We start from the raw sequence: 18,825 nt of genomic DNA, 5'->3' as shown, positions 1-18,825 counted from the left end.
TTTGTCTTTTTGAGACAGGGTCTCCTTGTAGTCCCAGCTGTCCTGGAACTCACTATATAGACCAGGCTGGCCTCAAACTCATAGAGATCCGTCTGCCTCTGCCTCCCAAGTGCTGGGATTAAAGGCATGCACCACCATGCCCAGCTCTGTTTACATTTTAAGAAAATACTGCTATATTTCACAAATGCCTTTCATAAAATAAGAAGACTGAATTTCATAATATTCCACTTGAGCTCAAATGGTAACAATGAAGGGCTGCTAGGCTCCAAATTTAGAAAATTCCTGCAAATAAAGGGAGACAAGATTCTGAACCAATAGGGTTCTTCTAGTCTCAATTTCCAAAGAATTATTCCCAGAAGCATACACTGGTAAATATACAAAGCAGAAAATACAAATCAACTGAAAATATATTTGCTTTTCAAAGCACCTTGGTTTTATGAGTAAGTCCATTTTCATTGCAGAAGGCTGTATCTAGGAGGTCTTAAAGAATTCTCTATCAACATCAAATCATAATAAAAAAATCTTCAGCTCTGAAAGACAATTTCATGAGACTTCTCAGTATAAGAAAACAGCCATGCTACAACTGTGGGGCTGACTACAATGCCTGTCATTTTAAAACTCAGTGATGTGACAGAGGAGTTAGGCGTGGTAAAACCCTCAGGCCCAGGGGCTATTCTGCCATGGGGACTGCAAAAGCAATGTAGTTTTAACAAAAGAAAAGCAGATTTATATACATAATCTGTCATGTAAACACAGAACACACTTTTTCAGGGTAGAAGACAAACATTTTTCCTAAGTAAAAATTCACTAAGAATCCACTTACCTTTTAGTTTCTGTAGGTCTTCCTTCAAATCTGGCCCAGCAAGCATGAAGACACTTTCCGACACAGGGTTCTTATCTGTGAGACTTTCATTGCTGGTATTCACGATGGCGGTACAGTTCAGTAACGCTACATCGCCTTTCCTGAAGGACCAAAGGATAAAAAGAGCAAGTGTGGGAAGGGAGAAGAGGGAGAAGACACATGGTTTCTAATTCCTTAAAACAATTTATCTTTGCCCGCCCCCCATACTGATTTTGCCAATTCACAAGTCAAGCAATAATAGAAAACTAAAGAACAGTAGAAAATTTCGGACTCAAATTATTCTGGCATGTTAGAGCTTTAATGCAACTTTGGTCACCCCAGAATGCACAAACCCATCATGTCATCCATTTGTGTCTTGCCTTATTTCCTTCATTATATAAAAATGCTTAAAGTTGAAATTGGTTGGCTTAAAGACTTTAGAACTGCCAGGTATAATGGAGCACACCTTTAATTAATTCTAGCACTTGGGAGGGAGAGGCAGGTGGATCTCTGTGAGTTCAAGGTCAACTGGGGCTTCAAGGAGACCCTATCTCAAAAAGACCAAAAAAAAAAAAAAAGTTTAGAACCAGCATCAGCCATAACAGCCAAAAGAATATAAACAAATTAACTGTCCAGCAACTAATGAACTGGTATGTGTGATGGATCTATACAATGGAATATTATTCAGCCATACCAAAAAAGGAACAGAGTATTGATCTGAACTACACTGAAGACACACTAAGTAACAAAAGGAATCTCACATATTTTACTGTAGTCATTCCATGTATATGAAATGTCCAAAAGAGGCAAATGAACAAAAATAAATTTTGAAGGTGACAGAAATATTCACTGTCTTAACTGTGTATCAAAACTTAAGTGATACATTTATAATTTTATCTCACTAAGACTGGATATGTATTTAAATAATGCTAGGACAGAAAAAAAAAAAAAAAAAAAAAAAAAAAAAAAAAAAAAACCTTAGAAGAAAATCATGAGAAACTGCTATGGTACTATGCTAAAACATAATTAAAAAATTACCAAAGAACCACTTTTCCATTGATATCCTTATTATAAAGAAAAGGTGATCTAATAGTGTCTTCCTCAAATGTATTAGCTGTGGTATCAGAAGAATTTAATTCATCTTCATATGAGTCACCCCAGCTTAGCAGGGTGTCCACATCCACAAACTGGGAAGGTGCACCCAAGGGATCCATGGAATGGGAGCTTTGGCTTGTCTTGTTCCAAACTCCTCAGCAATTCAATAATCCCTGGAGATGTCAGCTTAAAAGAAAAGAAGAAATCATTTTAATACTGAAGCATGAATATTACTTTCGTTCTACTAATCAACACAAATCTCTACTGTGGAATGCTCCAATAACACATTATATGTCCACAGTCATGTAAATGGTCTATTAAAAATAATGGACAACAAGAGCTTTCACAACTTTCCTAAAAACTGGAATAAAGGGGGATTATTTAATCATTAATTCCTTTCAAGGAACCACAGCCATTGACATAATCACAAAGCACACCAGTTCTGCTTCCTGGAAAGGACTTTCATTCAACATTCTCGGAGTGCCTACTATTGAAAACAGTAATAAAAGTACTATATCCTACAAGATATGTAGTGACAAATAATATGTGTAATTGAAGGAATTCAGTGTGATAATAATGTGAATGGTATGCTAAGACAGAATGAGACAGGAGATTACTACAATGGAGCAGTAAGATAAAAAGGCTTCAACTAGGAGCAAAGCATACAGGCAAGGCCTGGACTTAAGAGGTGGCATGGAGGGGCTGGAGAGGTAATTCAGCAGTTAAAAGCATGTACTGCTCTTGCAGAGGACCTGAATTTGGTTCCTATCACCCACATTGGCTTCTAACTCCAGCTCTACATCAGATGGCATCTTCTGGCCTCTGCAGGCACCTGCACTCACATACACACAACTACAAAGCCATACACACATATATACTTAATTAAAAACAGAAAAAAAATTTTTAAGAGGCAACATATAGAGGAAGTATGAACTTACAGGAGATGGTGTACAAGGTAGTATATGGTAGGCAGCTGGCTGTACAAAAGTTGGAAGGGGAGGGTGATGAGCAAAACTTACCAAGCCACATAACTGTTTCAGTAAAGTGGTAGACTTACTCATTCTCCAAACCGTTGTAAGCATCTAGTTATGTGTTAGGTACTGGGAATATACTGGTGAATAAAAGCATGCTTAGGGAGCTTAAATTTCAGTGATAAAGAAACATGGCGGTAACAGAGTAACTAGAGGTAACATGTATTATGGGAGGGACGGTGATACCAGAGAAGGGAGCTAAGTGAGAAAGCAAGTAACGTGAAGTTAGGGTGTGCTACAGGGGAGAAATATCGGCCAGTGCAAAGTCACAGGGAAGGAGTGGTGGGGTGTGTTTATGTGTGTGTGCTGCAGTTCAGAAAGGTTCAGGAAGTCACTGGCTGGAGCAGAATGAGCTAGGGAATGAATGGCAGGTCATGGGGTTGCTGAGCGAGCAAGGCCACATGTTATGCAGCTCGCAAGCCATGCTAAATACCTTAGCTCTTCTACCTATGAAGGAAGGCTAATGAGAGGATCTCGGAAACAATACCTAAGCGGAGTAATTCCTAGCTCAGGGAGTGAAGAGGGTATAGGAAGCAGCAGAGAGCGGGAGACAATGAATGCAGGAACCCAGGTGAGCTGGGGTCAGGAGAAATGCTTGATTTGGAGTAGAACTGAAGGGTGGAGCCAGGTAGACTGCTCACAGGAGTAGAGGAAGGGAAAACACGCAAGTCAGAAAATGCCTAGATTGCTTGCCTGGGCAACTAACTGAGTGGACAGTCATTCAGAGAAGAGCGACTGGAGTAAGCTACATGGTGGCGTAAAAGCAAGGGAATTTTCCTCCTTACGCCTTTTGAATGTGCTGAGTGGAGGTGCTCACTGCACAGCCATGCATTTATGGCCAACATAAGCTATGTGGAGCTCAGAGAAGAGACTCGGCTTATAAGCCCAGACATCTCAGCACAGGCACAGGATTGCAAGGTTGTCTGTGGAACATGTGCAAACCAGGAAAAGGGCTTCCAGGGCCAAGTCTTACAGAAAATTTAGAGCTCAGCGAGAAGACAAGCCAGAATGTGAGCCAGCACACTGTTAAGAAAGGGGGGAAACCCAAAGAAGTATGTGTGCCAAAGAGCTTGGAGAGAAGACAAGCCAGAATATGAACCAGCACACTGTTAAGAAAGGGGGAAACCCAGAGAAGTATGGACACCAAACTCATATTATCCAGAAGTTGGTACTGAGTTCATCTAGTCAGCCTTTGAAACTGGAGGCAAACAGGTTTTGCTGATGTGTCTACAAGTACTCAGACTTGTTCTGAACAGAGGATGAATGGAGACTAGACTCAGCAACTGTCAAACTGCCTTGCGTTCAAGCTAATGACCATCTGCAGAAATTTATGACTGCAAAATACATGCTGACTCATGCTCAGAGTTCTTAGTGATAAGATTAAAAGAAAATTCAGGGGCACACATAGTTTCTAGTTTGCAAACCTGAATGTCAATTTTCAGGATAGAATTTCCCTTTAAACTCACTTTTATTTCTGACTCTAACCTGCTTATAGAACACCTGAAAACCAAGAAAAAGTTAAGAAACAGGAAACAACATCTCAAATTGTGGTGTAGTTATTACTTTTTCTTGTGACAGGTAAAATCACACTGGATGTATGATTCTGACTCTAGCTTCTTTACTATTTCCAGATGAGTACTTCCCCATCCGGAAACATGGCGAAGCAGTGGGGTAGGGCACAAGACAAGCAATTAGGCACTATATGTCAAGGCCAAAGTTCTGATCCACCATCTAAGAGTTATGATCCAGAGTTCATTTCTAAAACAGAGCTACTATTAACCTGTAAGATTATTATGAGGACTAGATGCAATAATTTTTGCCAAAAATTGCACAGCAGAGAGTCAGCACAAAGCAAGGCACATGAAAAGCTACCTTCTCCAATTTTCTTAGAGCCAATTTAATAGACCATTGCTGAGATAAAGTTATGTCTCTATGTGTGGCAAGGACAAAAGTACTGTCAAAAGTACGGAGCAAACCAAATAGTAATTGCTGTCATAGTTTTACAAATTTCAATACTGTGACTTCTCCTGTAATGTCTTATTAATCCCTAAATAAACCCAACATCTGTTCCTATGCTGCTAGGAAAAAACAAACAAACAAAAAAAATCACATAATCAGCAATCCCGACTTCGCCAAAAATAAATGTGTGTTCTCCTCTATTAGCGAGACCCTCCATCAACACTATTGGGCAACTGTTGATTCATTCACAGTTGACTCTAAATTCATTCACAGTTGACTCTGAACAGCATCTGTGATAGACAATCTGGAAGATGCCTTTCCATGACATTCACCTCCTGGCACTTGTACCCGTGCAGTCCTCCTACAATAGAGTTAACCTCAGTAACCAAAAGGGACACTACAAATCAATGGCATGTGACTTCGAAAGATGAGCTAAGAAAGGCCCTGTGGAACCTTGCTCTCTATAATTGTGCTGTGAAGAAGTTAGGGTCCAGATTGAGGACATTCATGCAGCACATAAAGGTGTTCCTGGAAGAAAGGTGTAGGGTGGGGTATGTGACCGGGACAGGGAGGTGTCTGCTAACCTCACCTGCAAGGCTTTTGAATAAACCACTCTGGAAGTGGAACCTCCAGCCTCAGGAGGTCTTAAAACAATGTCTGCCTTAAAATAATGTGTCTGCCACATCTGATACTTATCTGTCTTTGGATTTTTTGAGACAGGGTCTCCCTGTAGCCCCAGCTGGCCTGGAACTCACTATGCAGACCAAGCTGGCCTTGAGATCCACCTGACTCTGCCTCCTCAGTGCTGGGATTAAAGGCATGCACCACCATGCCTGGCCACAGCTGATATTCTGCAACCTAATGAGGCCTTGAACAGGCAGGTAATAATGCTACTTTTAAAGTCCTATCCTGTAGAATCTGAGAAAAAAACAAAATGCTTCTTGGTCCATTATGTCTCAATCATGCATTCATTCATTCATTCAAGAAGATGGAATGTTGAATGAGTAGTGAAGAGACAAAGCCACAAAACCCACACAAACACAAATTCACAGAAGTACAGGTAGAGTCTAATAAATGCACTATGAAGAACAGGATCTAATTTAGACTGCAGAAGCAGAGATTACCTCCTCCAGAAAGTGGCAACTAAGACTAAAAGCACAGGAGGGTTTTACACAGAGGTGAAGTTGATCAGAGAGCTTCAAGACGGTATAGGACTAAAGGAACCCCCTAAAATGAATGTGACAGGCACAGAGGGCTTTAGGGTATTAGACATTCTACAAACGTGCTCTCTAATCCCTACAAAAATCCTCTAAGGTAGGTATACAAGAGTTCTTATTTCACAAGGAAGGAACCAAAACTCAGAGGCTAAATAACCAGCCCCAGGAAATACAAGCAGCAGGTGGACCCAGAGGCCCACACGCAGGCACTGAAACCTACCCTGTTCCCTCTCCTTTCTTCTCTTCCTGCTGCTCTGAAGAGAAACATCGCAGTTCAAGTCATCAAGGGCATCTTCATTCATGCTTCCCAAGTCTGCACTATTTTAAGGTATATTCTGCATGCTTAAGACAGCCCAGTGCTCTGAACCATTTTACTCCATCTAACTTTATCAGCTGTCTTTTAAGAGAATGTAATAACATCAATTCTTCCCTTGACGGCATTTTGAGCTCTCCTTCCCCTCATCCTCCTAGTCTTGAAAATCTTTCCTACCCCACTTCTTCTGAAATGACACCAACATTTCCTTCTCACTTCACTCATTTATTCATTTATTTCTGGTGGTACATGGATTAAATCTAGGACCTCATGCTGGGCAAACACTCTTATCACTGAGCTCCATTCCTCTCCCCCTTTTAATTTTGAGACAGGGTCACCCTAAGTTCTCCAGTCTTATCTTGCTCACTCCAGCCCAGGAAGGCCATGCAACTACCATTCTCTTGCTTCAACCTCCTGAGTATAAAGGCTTATGTCACTGGGCCTGGCTCACCAATTCATGGTGTGTGTGTGTGTGTGTGTGTTTGTGTGTGTGTGCATGAGTTAGGCAAAGGTCAACAGCAGGTGTCTTCCACATCAACTGCCCTTCCACATCATTTTTTAGACAGGTTCTCTTACTGGCACTGGAGGTCACTGACTTGACCAGTAAAGCCCAGGCATCCTCTTGTCTCTTCCTCTCCTGAGCTGATATTACAGGTGCAACACCTGGCTTTTTACATGGCTTTTGGGAATCGAATCTCAGGTCCTCAGGCTGAATAAGCCATCTCCCCAGTTGCACTTCACCTGACCCTTTGGGGTGGTTTTGTTTTTTGTTTGTTTTTTTGAGACAAGGTCTTCGTGTAGCCCCAGGTGGCCTATAACTTGTTATATAGACCAAGCAAGTCTCACACTCACATCCATCTGCCTCTGCTTCCAAGTGCTGGGACTAAAGACATGTGCTACACTCAAGGCCTCCACTTTTCTTTTTAAGAGCAGTTTGTTTCAGAGTTCTGCTTCCTCTTCTTCCATTTATTCAACCTCTTGCAATTTTGCTTCTGCTCTACAGCAATAACATCAAACTGATTTCAGGAGCAATAGAAACTTCTTAAATATGAAGTCCACAAGTTAATAAACGAATTGCACTTATAATGGTCCACTCCTCCTTGATGTGCACTCTGGTAGCTCTCCTATACAACCAACCGTACAGTTTGTTGATCTTTCCAGCTGCTGAAGTCATTGGGACCGACAAGACAGTGAGTGTTAAAATGAGTAATAACTGATGCTTACAGCTCTTACTGTAGGGCACAATTTAATGGTATCTTCTGGAAAGTGTCATAGTATTTAATAAAGGTCGAATTCTCATGCAGCTCAATCTCCACAGAGGAACTGATTTTTTTCTCACTAAAAGATTTAAATCTCCCCTCTACCAACATACACACAGAGACACAGACACATACACCTTGTAATAAAGTAAATGGAGCAGCAAACTCAAAGGAAGTAGGAAAACCTGATTCCTGAAGGAACAGGGGCCTTAACAGGTCTGGGGGTCACAAGCCTCTTGGAGAGTCACATGAAAGAAAAAAAAAAAAAAAAAAAACCTCACCACATAAAATGTGTGTACAAAAGCTCATAGGAGCACAGATTTGCAAATAAAATGGAAAGAATTTCCAGACTTAAGAATTCCAGGGACAGCCAGGCGTGGTAGCACACACCTTTGCCCCTGCAGAAGCAGGTGGGTCTCTGTGAGATCAAGGCCAGCCTGGTCTGCATAGTGAGTTCCAGGCCAGCTGGCTACAGGGGAGGCCCTGTTCAAAAAAAGAAAAAAAAAAAAAAAAAAAAAAAAGATTGCAAGCAAGAGTGCTCAGGTGAGGGATGGGGGCAGGGGTGGGGGTGCAGGAACTGCAGTTACCAGTAGTCTCAGAACTTGGATAATATTAAAGGGGAACAAGACTTCTCACTGGAAATCAACGGATTAGTTCTGAACTTTGAACAAGTCTGCCAACAAAAACTAAACTTTGGTAAAACGGGCTCCTGAAGCATGCTCATGTCCTGGCATCAAAGTCTACATGGAATTCTAGCATGGATCAGATCTGCTTCTTTAGCCATATGCCCTTCTTTTTAAGTTAGCTGAAGAGACTGGACCCTAATCCAAAGGACAACTGTAAACAGTTCTTTGCAGCTTATTTTCCTGCTATATCCTTTCAGCATTGTTTTAAAAGTCCTCTGAATAAGGGCTTTACATGAAAAAAGGCTTTGGGTAGAGATCAGGCTTTACTGTTCAAGATTGGTCAGAATCAGGCAGAATACTTTAAACCATTTTCTCAAAATCCCTGATTTTTGTCTGGATTTAAAAAAGAAAAAAAAAAAAGGCATCGGGACTAAAGAGATGACTCAGAGATTAATGGCACTGGCTGCTCTAGCAGAGGACCCAGGTTTAATTAATTCCCAGCACCCATATGGCAGCTAACAACCGTCTGTAACTCCCATTCCAGGGGATCCAAGGCCCTCTTCTGACCTCCATAGGCATTGCAGGACATGGGTGCACTTGAATATATGCAGGCACATAAAATAAAATCAATAAAAATATAGTTCAAAAAAGGCATCATTTAGAAAAGGAAAATGAAAACATTTAACACACCTACCTGTCGATCAAAAATGCTTACAGGGATTAAACAGAACAGGCCTGAATAAAAGTATATAGAGAACTGGACCATGTATCATTCTTTATCTCTTTGTATTTCAATATTTAAAAGTTTAGGGTACACAAGGATATAAACGCAAACCACTGCCATCTCAATGTCAAATTATATCTAAGAATTATTTTATGCAAATGAAAAGTTGCTAGATGAAAAAACTAACTGAAGTGCTCAAATACACCAACAAATCAATTACAACAAAAAGCTTTCTAAAGTCCATCAATGGTCCCAGATTAATTTTATCATCATGCAAAAACATCCAAAGCACATCTCTAACAGGGAATTAGCAGTACCACATATATTAAACAAATGAGTAGGTTTCAATTATAAATTTTAATACATTGAGCAATTTGAAACTTCACTTGAATGGCTACAGATTTATTTATGATTGATGACAGTTATCTATAGCTCACATAGCAGTAAAATAGCTTTCTTAGAATGAGACAAGCCAAGACTATCATTCAGGCATTCTTTTAGGATAACTATGAATTTGGCCCACCACAAAATCATAAACTCACTTAAAACATGATGCTATTTTTGTTTGCAATTTTTTTTGATAATTCAACTGCACAGTTTCAGAACATTGTAGATGACAAGATTGAACTGAAAGGTGAAGAGGTTGGACAGGTCTGATATATTCTAAATTCTGGTTTCCACTGAAGCACACATTTCCCACCTATAATCAGGCAATACGCAGCAACTACAGAAGATATTAACCACACACACCTATCCAAATGCTCCTCTTCCCACAAGACTTCTGGAAGTAATAGTCTCTTGCAACAAGTTTTTGCCTTCTCATTCATTCAACCCACAATAAATGTAACCTTGTTTCAAAACATCTATGCTACTACACTATCATTTTACATATTGTCCACCCAATTTTGTTGAATATGAAAGGTGAGCTGAATGTGTTTTAAAACATGAAGAAAACCAAATACTGTAAGCAATCCTTAGAAATTACACTGGTAGACAAATTTACCTGTCATTGTCTACCTGGTTTTTTTTTTTTTTTTAACACATTTTATTTATTATTTTTATTTTATGTGTATGAGAGTATTGCCTGCATGTATGTGAGTGCACCCGTGTCCTGCAATGCCGCGAATCAGAAGAGGACGTCAGATTCCCCCTGGAACTGGAGTTAAGGAAGGTTTGTAGCCGCCATGTGGGTGCTGGAAACTGAACCTGGGTCCTCTGCAAGAGCAGTCAGTGCTCTTAACCGCTGAGCCATCTCTCCAGCCCCTACCTGCTATTTTCTAGGCTTGCTGCAGATGTCCTGTTCAGTAAGCAACGACAGATTACTTCTTTTGTATAATTATATGTCAGCTTTATATCTGTACAGCCAGACACGAGAATTCATTTCTCAAACACCTACATGCCCCAAGGATGGGAGAGGGCAGAATTGCAAGAGAGAACAGTTAATTTCCTCCTAGTCACAGAGCACTTAAGTCTCAGTCAGCAAAGAAGGAGCGGCCGGCCTCGGGTCACTTCCCTCTCAAGTGGCCGAAGAGCGGAAACGCAAGGCCAGGGCAATGTCACTCCAGAGACTGCGGGGTCCCCGGACAACTCAGCATCCTGGACTCGGCGTGTCTCGACGGCTGACCCTATTTGCTTGGTGAGTGCATCTCCCGATCTGCAGAGTCCACAGCAGGGACTGGACCTGAGTATCACCCGCGAGGCTGCCGGCCGCCCAGGGTCTCGTGCATCCCGGGTAGCATGCACCCAGGCCGGGGGTCTGGTGTTCACCAGCGCTCTCCTCCAGGAGACTCGGATCCTCCCCGCCCGCACTCCCGGCCGAGCCCCGCCGCCCGCCTCAGCCCAGGCTCGCGCCGCCCTTCCCTCCCGGCCTCCGCCAGCCTCTCACGGCGTTCGGGTGGGCCCATCCGGGCGGCAGCCAGAGCTCAACCTCGTCGCGGAAGGTGCGACATTCGCAGCCAGTCCTCGCCAGAGGCGCGCCTGTGATGGCGAGCAGGTCTCCAGAGGCTGGGGTGACCAGCAGTAGAGCCAAGACTGAGAAAACGCCCGCTTCCGCTCCGCCCCTCTGCCCAATCACAGCCCTTTGCCGTCACTTCCGCTTTGAAGGCAAAAGGGACTCCGGGCGGAAGAAACGCCGGGAGCAGGTCGGAAGGGGCGGGTCCATGGGTGGTGCTGTCGGTGGGAACCTCGTGGAGGCCGAGGTGAGTCCTGGGGGCCCTCGGCCATTGTCGGGAGCGATTCCTCGTGCTGTGGCGCTGGGGGCGAGGAGTTGGCTGAGGCCTTCGTGCTGTGGGCAACTCGGAGGCAGAGGTGAGGAGCCTAGGGGCCCCGCTGTCCGCACCGGGGATCCCGGAAGCCGCACGCCCGGGGCTGGCTCGTGCAAATAACAGGAGCTCCGGACTTGCCCCGGGATTCATGGGTGTGGGTGCGGAGCTCTCTCACTTCCCCCTGACTGGCCTAGGTGGAGAGACTCGTGACAGCTCTGTGGTCACTGTCCTCGCCTTGAGTGCATCGTGGAGACGGGGCGGGAGAGGGGGGAAGTGGGCTGTGAACTGGGATGCGGTGGTAGTGTTTAGATTATGAACTCTCTCTCGCCAAAGATGAGAGAGCTGTGTACGTAAAGCCAGTGCCCATACCAAGACGGATGGAGGGTAGTTGAAATACTGACTCCATGGACCAAGCTGAGAGAATTGGGCTTGCCGGGAAAGAATTGGTTATTACAGGGGTAACACTATAGAACGAGACATGAGAATACATGTTATTATAGGCAAGGAGAAAATTCGAAAAAGACAAGGTCGCAGGTAGGGAAACAGCTGCTCAGGAGAGAAGGTTGGTTGAGAAAGAAACAGGATAAAGTTACTGGATCCCCGTGGATCTGTGCAGTTGACAAACAGCTTAGCCTTTTTCGGCTTTGGGGTAGAGACAGAGCACTTGAAAAAGATCAGTTGGGTACTACTAGGACTTTTAAGTGAAAAGAAAGAAAAATGGAAGTGGAGGTGCTAGGTGGAAAACCAGTACAGCAGAAAGTAGCTGAGAAAAAAGGCTAATATTCAGAGAAACAGAATTGGCTGACATAGGAGAGAGGTGTTTAGCATAATGGTTAAAAGAAAATTGGACTTAGTCTGGCTCTATTGGAGTCTGGCTTTGATACATACAGATAGAAAGAACTAGATGTTTAGCATCCTTGGCTATAAAATAGAGATTGCCTCTTCTGTCACTGAAGGATTTTTATGTATATATTCACAATGTGCTACGCATTTTTCTAGTGCTTTGCTTTTGTTCTCTCAATTACTGCATGTAATTAAAGAACTGCATTTATTTTGCACATATATTTACTGTATCTTAAGCACTCTCTAAGGATTGCTGTTATGATTTATATATATATATATTAATGAATCAGAAATTGCTAGAACACTTTAAACCTTAATGGGAGGTTGTGTTGGTTTCTTTTGGTTTTTGGTTTATTTGAGACAGCCTCACTGTGGTCCTGGCGGGGAACTTACTATGTAGACCAAGCTGGCCTGGAACTCAAAAGAGATCCTCTTGCCTCTGCCTCCCAAGTGCTGGGATTAAAGGTATGTGACCCCATGCCTGGCTGATTGTATGTTTTAAGGTTAAACAAACAAAAAAAGAGGTTTAAAAAGAAAGGTTTTATTGTAGGCATGTTAAATGTGATGCTGTAAGGTGTTAAAGAGAGCATGTCCAATAAATGTTTTGAACTTTATTCATGTAGCTAAGCAAGGCCAGAAATATTGATGCAGGTGTTCCAGAGCCTCTGCATGCTATGTGAATTCTCAACAGAAAATACTGTAGAATGTAGAATGGTGTGTCACAAATAACAGCTACAGTGAAGAGCTTGGAAGAATAAGAGGAATTGAGGAAGAATTAGTCAGATGGCTAAGAGCATCTCAGTCTTTTCTTGAATTTGTTTTTGTTTTTTGAGACCAGGTCTTTGTATAGCTCAGACTGGTCCTGAATTCTCTGTGTAGCTGAGGATGACCTTGCCCTCATGATCCTCCTGCCTCTACCTCCCCAATGTTGAGATTAAAGGAGTGCATCCACACACCTATTTTTTTCAGCACCAGAGACCAAACCCAGAGACAGTTGCATGCTAGGCAAGTATTCTGGCAACTGAGCTACATCTCCAGCCCTTTTCTTGATTTTTTTATTGGTTTAATGTAGGTTTTCATTAGGAAAAAAATTGAAGCCAGATTTACAGTTGTCATTGATGAAAATACAGACTCTGGCTACCAGTCTCAGTGTCGGTATTGATAGTGGTTTTGACACACAATTCAGTCTCTAAAAATGAATTGTGTAGCTGCATTGAGCTTTTCCACAAGACAAGCATGACAATGTAAACATTTTAAGACTCAAGAAATAAGGGATCACATGCACATGTCGAGTTAAAAACAATGATGCCCAAGTATTTTAGGTCAGTGATTTATTCAGAGAAAGTAAGGCTTAAGAAATCAGAAGTTATATGGTTTGTGTGTATGTATGTGTGTTGGGGGGGAGGATTGTATGTTCACATTCATGTGGGGGCCAGCGTGTGTGGAGGCTAGATACTGATATGGATCAGATGTTTTTCTCAGTTGCTTTCTACCTGATTTTTGAGTTAGGGTGTCTTCACTGAACCTAGAGTTCATCAATTTGGCTAGGCTGTCTGGCCACTGAACACCAGGGATCTTCCTGTCTCTGCCTCCTCAGGGCTGGGATTCCAGACACATTTCTCTGCACCTGGCCTTTTTTTTGGTCCTTTTGAGACATGGTCTCCCTGTAGCCCCAGCTGTCCTGGAACTCACTATGTAGACTCAGGCTGGCCTTGAACTCACAGAGATCTGCCTGCCTCTGCCTCCCAAATGCTGGGATTAAAGGCATGCACCACCACGCCTGGCTTTGCACCTGGCTTTTTATCAGTACTTTACCGATTGAGACAAGTTATGTGCTTTTAACCACATAACCCATCAGTGTTTGTTAGCTCATCAGAATCAAGGTACTCCAAACCCTGAATGTTGTTTATATACACAGATTACCTCACCTGCGGGTTCAGACATTGTAACATGGGACTCACCAAACAGTACCTACGCTATGTAGCTAGTGCTGTCTTTGGCTTGATTGGTAGTCAAAAAGGCAACATTGTTTTTGTGACACTTCGTGGTGAGAAAGGCCGCTACGTAGCAGTGCCCGCCTGTGAACATGTTTTCATCTGGGACTTAAGGAAAGGTGAGAAGGTGAGTCAGAAATCAAGTAAGTTGGTACTTATTCACAGAGATACAGAAGTGGGCGCACTCTGACTTGCTTGTTAGGGTTAATTTGTGTGTGTGTCCTCAGAGGCAGCCCTCCTCTTGGTCTAGACAGCCAAGCACCAAATTCTGTTACATTCTTCACCAAATTCTGATAAATCACAACCAAAGAGCCTACTTAATAGATGACTATTTGTGCTAATTTTCATAGGTCATTATTTGTAGCCACTGTTGATTGCCTGCATCTCTGCTTTTCTCTACCAGTTTTACATTTCAGGTTCTGTTTGTGCTCACGGCCAATTGTAAAATATTAAGTATTTCAAAGGAGCATTGTTCCTTTGGGTTAGTGGAGTCTTTTTCTTACATACACTGATGAAATCCAGGGATTATGAAACTGGGCTTTGAGAGAATCTGAGTGAATTGTCTCCATTTACTGTGTGACTCCCAAGAAGTTATTATTTTAATACTTTGCTGCCAAGGGCCTCTTGGAATAAAACCATGTAGTCCTCTAGTGCCCTGTGGTTGAGTTAAAACAAGGACAGTTACAAGCCTTTGTAGAAAATCAGCAGGATAAAGATTTACTGATTTATTTCATTGCCTGGATAATTTGCATGCTTATTATGCTGGTGTTAAGCTGGACAGGAATTGGTTTTGCCTTTTGAGTGTTTCCTTGCTCATACAAATGGGGGATGACTTGTAGAGTTCCATCATTAATCATAAGACAGAATTATTTATTGATGCTCTCACTGTTACTGTTCCTGATCATTCCCATACTTGTAACTTGATAACATGCCTAACTCTTCTGCATTGGTTTTGATTTTTATGATTTCAGATCCTTATCCTTCAGGGGCTTAAACAAGAAGTCACTTGCTTGTGTCCCTCCCCAGATGGGCTGCATTTAGCTGTTGGTTATGAGGATGGGTCTATCCGAATCTTTAGCCTCCTCAGTGGAGAGGGAAACATAACCTTCAATGGACACAAAGTAGCTGTCACCAGCTTGAAGTATGATCAGCTGGGAGGCAGACTGGCTTCTGGCTCCAAGGTGAGTCTTTGCAACAGGTGTCCAAAAATTTTTTTTTAATTTGTTTTTATTTTATGTGTATGGGTGTTTTGCCTGCATGTATGTAAGTGCACTAGTGTTGCACAGTGCCTGTGGAGGTCAGAAGAGGGTGTCAGTTCCTGTAGAACTGGAGTTGTGAGCTGCCACATGGGTGCTGAGAATCAAGCCTGGGTCCCCTGTAAGAACTCTTAACCTGAGTAATCTCTTCAGCCCTTCTCCCCCAATTTTTAAAACACTTAAGCAGAAGCCAGTTATTCACATAAATTGTTGAATGGGACTGTGAATTTCTACTGTCCAAACTAGTGCAAAGATGGGAGAAATAGACAGAGGATGGGTGTGCTTGGCCCAGTGTCCTAAACCCATTAGCCGAGCGTGGCTCATGTCTTTAATCCCAGTACGTTGGAGGCAGAGGCAGGTAGATCTCCTGAGTTCTAGCCAGTCAGTACTACATAGTGAGACCCTATCTCAAAACAACAAAAATAAGTTAAGAATTAGAAAATACAATGTAAAAGATTCCGTTCACAAAAAAAAAAAAAGTTAATAAATAAAAATACTTTGAAATGTTATTGAACAATGTAGATTACTTTTTTTTGGTTGATATAGGCATGAATTTATTGACATGAGTTTTCATTAGTTATTATTCTAACACAGAGAGAGAGAGAGATTACATTTATAAGAGGTACAGTCCATGTTTTGTTGTTGTTTTAGACAGTCTTACTATATAGCCCTGATTAGCCTGGAACTCATTGTGTAGACTAGGGTAGCTAGGAGGAACTCACAGAAATCTGCTGGCTCTGTTCCCTGAACGCAGAGATCAAAGGTATGTGCGCCACCACTCCCAGTTTGGTGTAGTTTTTGTATTGGAAGACAAAGTATTGAAAAGTGTATTTTAACAATATAGGTTATGCAGTTTAAAATAAATATTTCAAATATTTTTGTTGTTTGTAACTTGACCAAATGATTTTAAAATGCATATGGAAAAACGAATTGGAAATGGCACCATTTGGGAAAGAGGAGAATAATGAAAATGGGATTTTAAATATTCAAATGCATTGTAAAGCTATAATTTATAAATGTTGATGTAATACCAGTGCAAAATAGAAAGTTGTTGCCACCAAATTGAAGCCCTAGAAACACAGCTCTCATGCTCCTAATTAGTTTACCTTAAAAGATGCTATTTCTGATGAGCATAAAAATAATGGATAACTTACCAAATGGTACTTTATGGGCATGCGGGGATCTCGGGGCGCCAGCTGCTGGGCATGGCGCCGGTCTCCCACACGTCGCTGGAGTGCAACGGGTCCCGTGGGCCGCGTCTGCTGTTTGGACCCCTGGCTCTCTGCCGCTGGGGTGCGCGGGTTTCGCGCACCGCGTTGCCGTGGGTCTCTGCTGCCGGAGCTGGCGGCTCTAGGACCGCTGTCAGCTGCCCGGTTGGGTTCTGTTTCAATTTCTGCCATGCACTCTCTCTCTAAGTTCGAGACCTGTTGGCCACCAGGTCATGAGGGGAGGTGCGAGAAACGGCAAAAGCAGGGTCTTCGTGAGTCGATGATGGAAGGATAGCCCCCTCTTCATAGGTGCTTTTAGGATGCCCTATTTACATGTGGCGGTGGGCTTCTGCCAGGCTGTCAGACAGTGCCTGATAATCACACAGGAAAACCTGGCAGTTTCAGAGCCAGAAGCCATGTTTCTGTGACGGCTGCTTCAAAGATGAGTCAGGAAGAGAGGCAGGAGGCCCCCTGCTGAAAAGAGGAGTCTTTCCATCAGGCGCCGAGCTCCTTAGAGCTATCCAGACATGGAAGACTGCGACCCTCACAGCAGGATTCCCCAACATCTCCCCCTGTTTGATTTAAAAATGGAGAAGTACCATCACAAGCCCTATGGGCTAACTCATCTGTCTCAGGAGAATCCAAAGTCTGATAATTGACCATGACCTGCTTTGTAGCAATTTTCAGCAATGACAGTAACTGTCAGCAAAGAAATCTTAAAAACAATGAGCAAGCATCAAAATAACAAGGGATAGGAGCTATGCAAACAAGGGTTTGCTAGGCCAGCCTAATTGGTGGGTTGAAATCTTGAAAATGGATCATTACAGAGTTTTAACATTGGTTTCAACAACATTTGATTCATTTACAAAGAAACAGCATTTTTTCTCAAATATCATACACCCTCCCCATATTTATCAAGTCCAGTGTTCTTTTGTTGTGGAGCACAATCCTGGCGAGAGAGTTTATTTGTTGTTTGAGAGATGTTCTGGGCTGTCAGTCGCGGATGTTATTGTTTGGTCTAGCTTGTCTGGGAAATCTGCCAGGTGCTGGGCTTGTAGTAGTTTGTCGCCATAGCAACACCTCCACCTCCAGCATCCAGGGAAGGTGTAAGTTTGATCTCTACCAGCAGGGGGAAGAAGATTTTTCTCTGCTGGCAGCTGTGTAGGAGAGCGGCTTCTTCCTTCTCGAGTAGGTACACCTGGGGTGTAATTATTACAGGTACATAAAAGGTGGACAAAGAGAAATTAACACAGTGCTAGGCTTTTCCTTTGCACCATAGGAAAAGAGGAGGGGCGTCCATGCTGTACTGGAGAGAGTAATGTTAGTGAGGTATTTGTAATAAGTAGGCTTGCTTGCTGAAAATGCAAATTGAATAGTTAGCCAGTTGATATCCACTAGATGAGAGTCAGTGAAATCTTTTCTGTTAACAAGTTAAATAATTAGCCAGTTTGAATCAGTAGATATCCACTAGATGAGAGTCAGTGAAATCTCTTTCTGTTAAAAAAGGCAGTTGAACATTGGGGTAGGTGGTGAAGGGAAAAAAGTTAGACTTGTTCCAGGACATAGTTGATCTTATCTGGTCCTCTGTCTTTCCTGTAGAATAATATTATGAGTTAGCACAGACTTGGCTGCAGGTGCAAGCTGTTGAGAGACATGAAAGTTAGCTGTGGGGTACCTAGAGAATGCACCTGAGTAGAATTCTGCTATTACTCCAGCATGCCAGCGATTGTCCCATGGATCTGATTTTTCCTTGAAAAGTAAAATCTCTAGAACATGGTATTAGGGAGAGTGGGGGCTGGCTGAAGCGTTGGTGTTAAGCAGGGTAAAGACAGCCGTGAGGATGGTAGAGAAGGAGGCTCTAGGGGGGCTTTGGGTGTCATCTCCGCCTCTTCTTTTTTTTTTGGTTGATCCTGTGGGAAAACACAAGCAAATCCTCTCCCTGTGGTTAGCAATGGATCTGGTCCTTTCCAGAGTCCATCAAAGGGGTCCCTCCACAATTAAGGCATTTTGAGTTGGATTGGGTTGCAACTACAAGGGCTTGGGCAAGGGAGGAGGCCTGGTACGTGGCAGTCCCAATATCATGGGTGGCCACAATCCATTTGTCATAAGGTTCATTTTTTAGTCCCTGGCATGCTTGTCTGTGCTCAGGGGTCATCCCTTCCCAGACAAGGCTGTTTAAAAGCATTGCTTTGGCT

The 18,825-nt window shown here is 42.7% G+C and overlaps 2 protein-coding genes across 4 annotated transcripts in view; one reads left to right on the top strand and one right to left on the bottom strand.

Moving 5' to 3' along the window:
* The window catches only part of Gdap2 (ganglioside induced differentiation associated protein 2), a 53,594-nt gene extending 42,509 nt beyond the window's left edge, over positions 1-11,085 (bottom strand). The window contains exons 1-4 of one of the 2 annotated variants that reach the window (XM_029563430.1): positions 10,951-11,074; positions 10,333-10,457; positions 1,880-2,122; positions 824-963 (exon numbers count right to left, since the gene is read on the bottom strand). In XM_029563430.1, coding sequence (XP_029419290.1) covers positions 824-963; positions 1,880-2,055 — 316 coding nt within the window. In that variant the 5' untranslated portion in view covers positions 2,056-2,122; positions 10,333-10,457; positions 10,951-11,074. Of the gene's footprint in view, positions 1-823; positions 964-1,879; positions 2,123-10,332; positions 10,458-10,950 lie in introns of both variants that reach the window. The other variant, XM_008832906.3, reaches the window with a different exon arrangement.
* Positions 11,086-11,192: 107 nt separating this feature from the next.
* The window catches only part of Wdr3 (WD repeat domain 3), a 39,844-nt gene continuing 32,211 nt past the window's right edge, over positions 11,193-18,825 (top strand). Inside the window, exons 1-3 of one of the 2 annotated variants that reach the window (XM_008832893.3) lie at positions 11,193-11,263; positions 14,091-14,293; positions 15,138-15,347. In XM_008832893.3, coding sequence (XP_008831115.1) covers positions 14,123-14,293; positions 15,138-15,347 — 381 coding nt within the window. In that variant the 5' untranslated portion in view covers positions 11,193-11,263; positions 14,091-14,122. Of the gene's footprint in view, positions 11,373-14,090; positions 14,294-15,137; positions 15,348-18,825 lie in introns of both variants that reach the window. The other variant, XM_008832899.3, reaches the window with a different exon arrangement.

Source organism: Nannospalax galili, unplaced genomic scaffold (genome assembly GCF_000622305.1).
Source record: "Nannospalax galili isolate Female #2095 unplaced genomic scaffold, S.galili_v1.0 scaffold1951, whole genome shotgun sequence".
Taxonomy (NCBI): domain Eukaryota; kingdom Metazoa; phylum Chordata; class Mammalia; order Rodentia; family Spalacidae; genus Nannospalax; species Nannospalax galili.
This window is presented reverse-complemented; position numbering and strand designations above follow the sequence as displayed.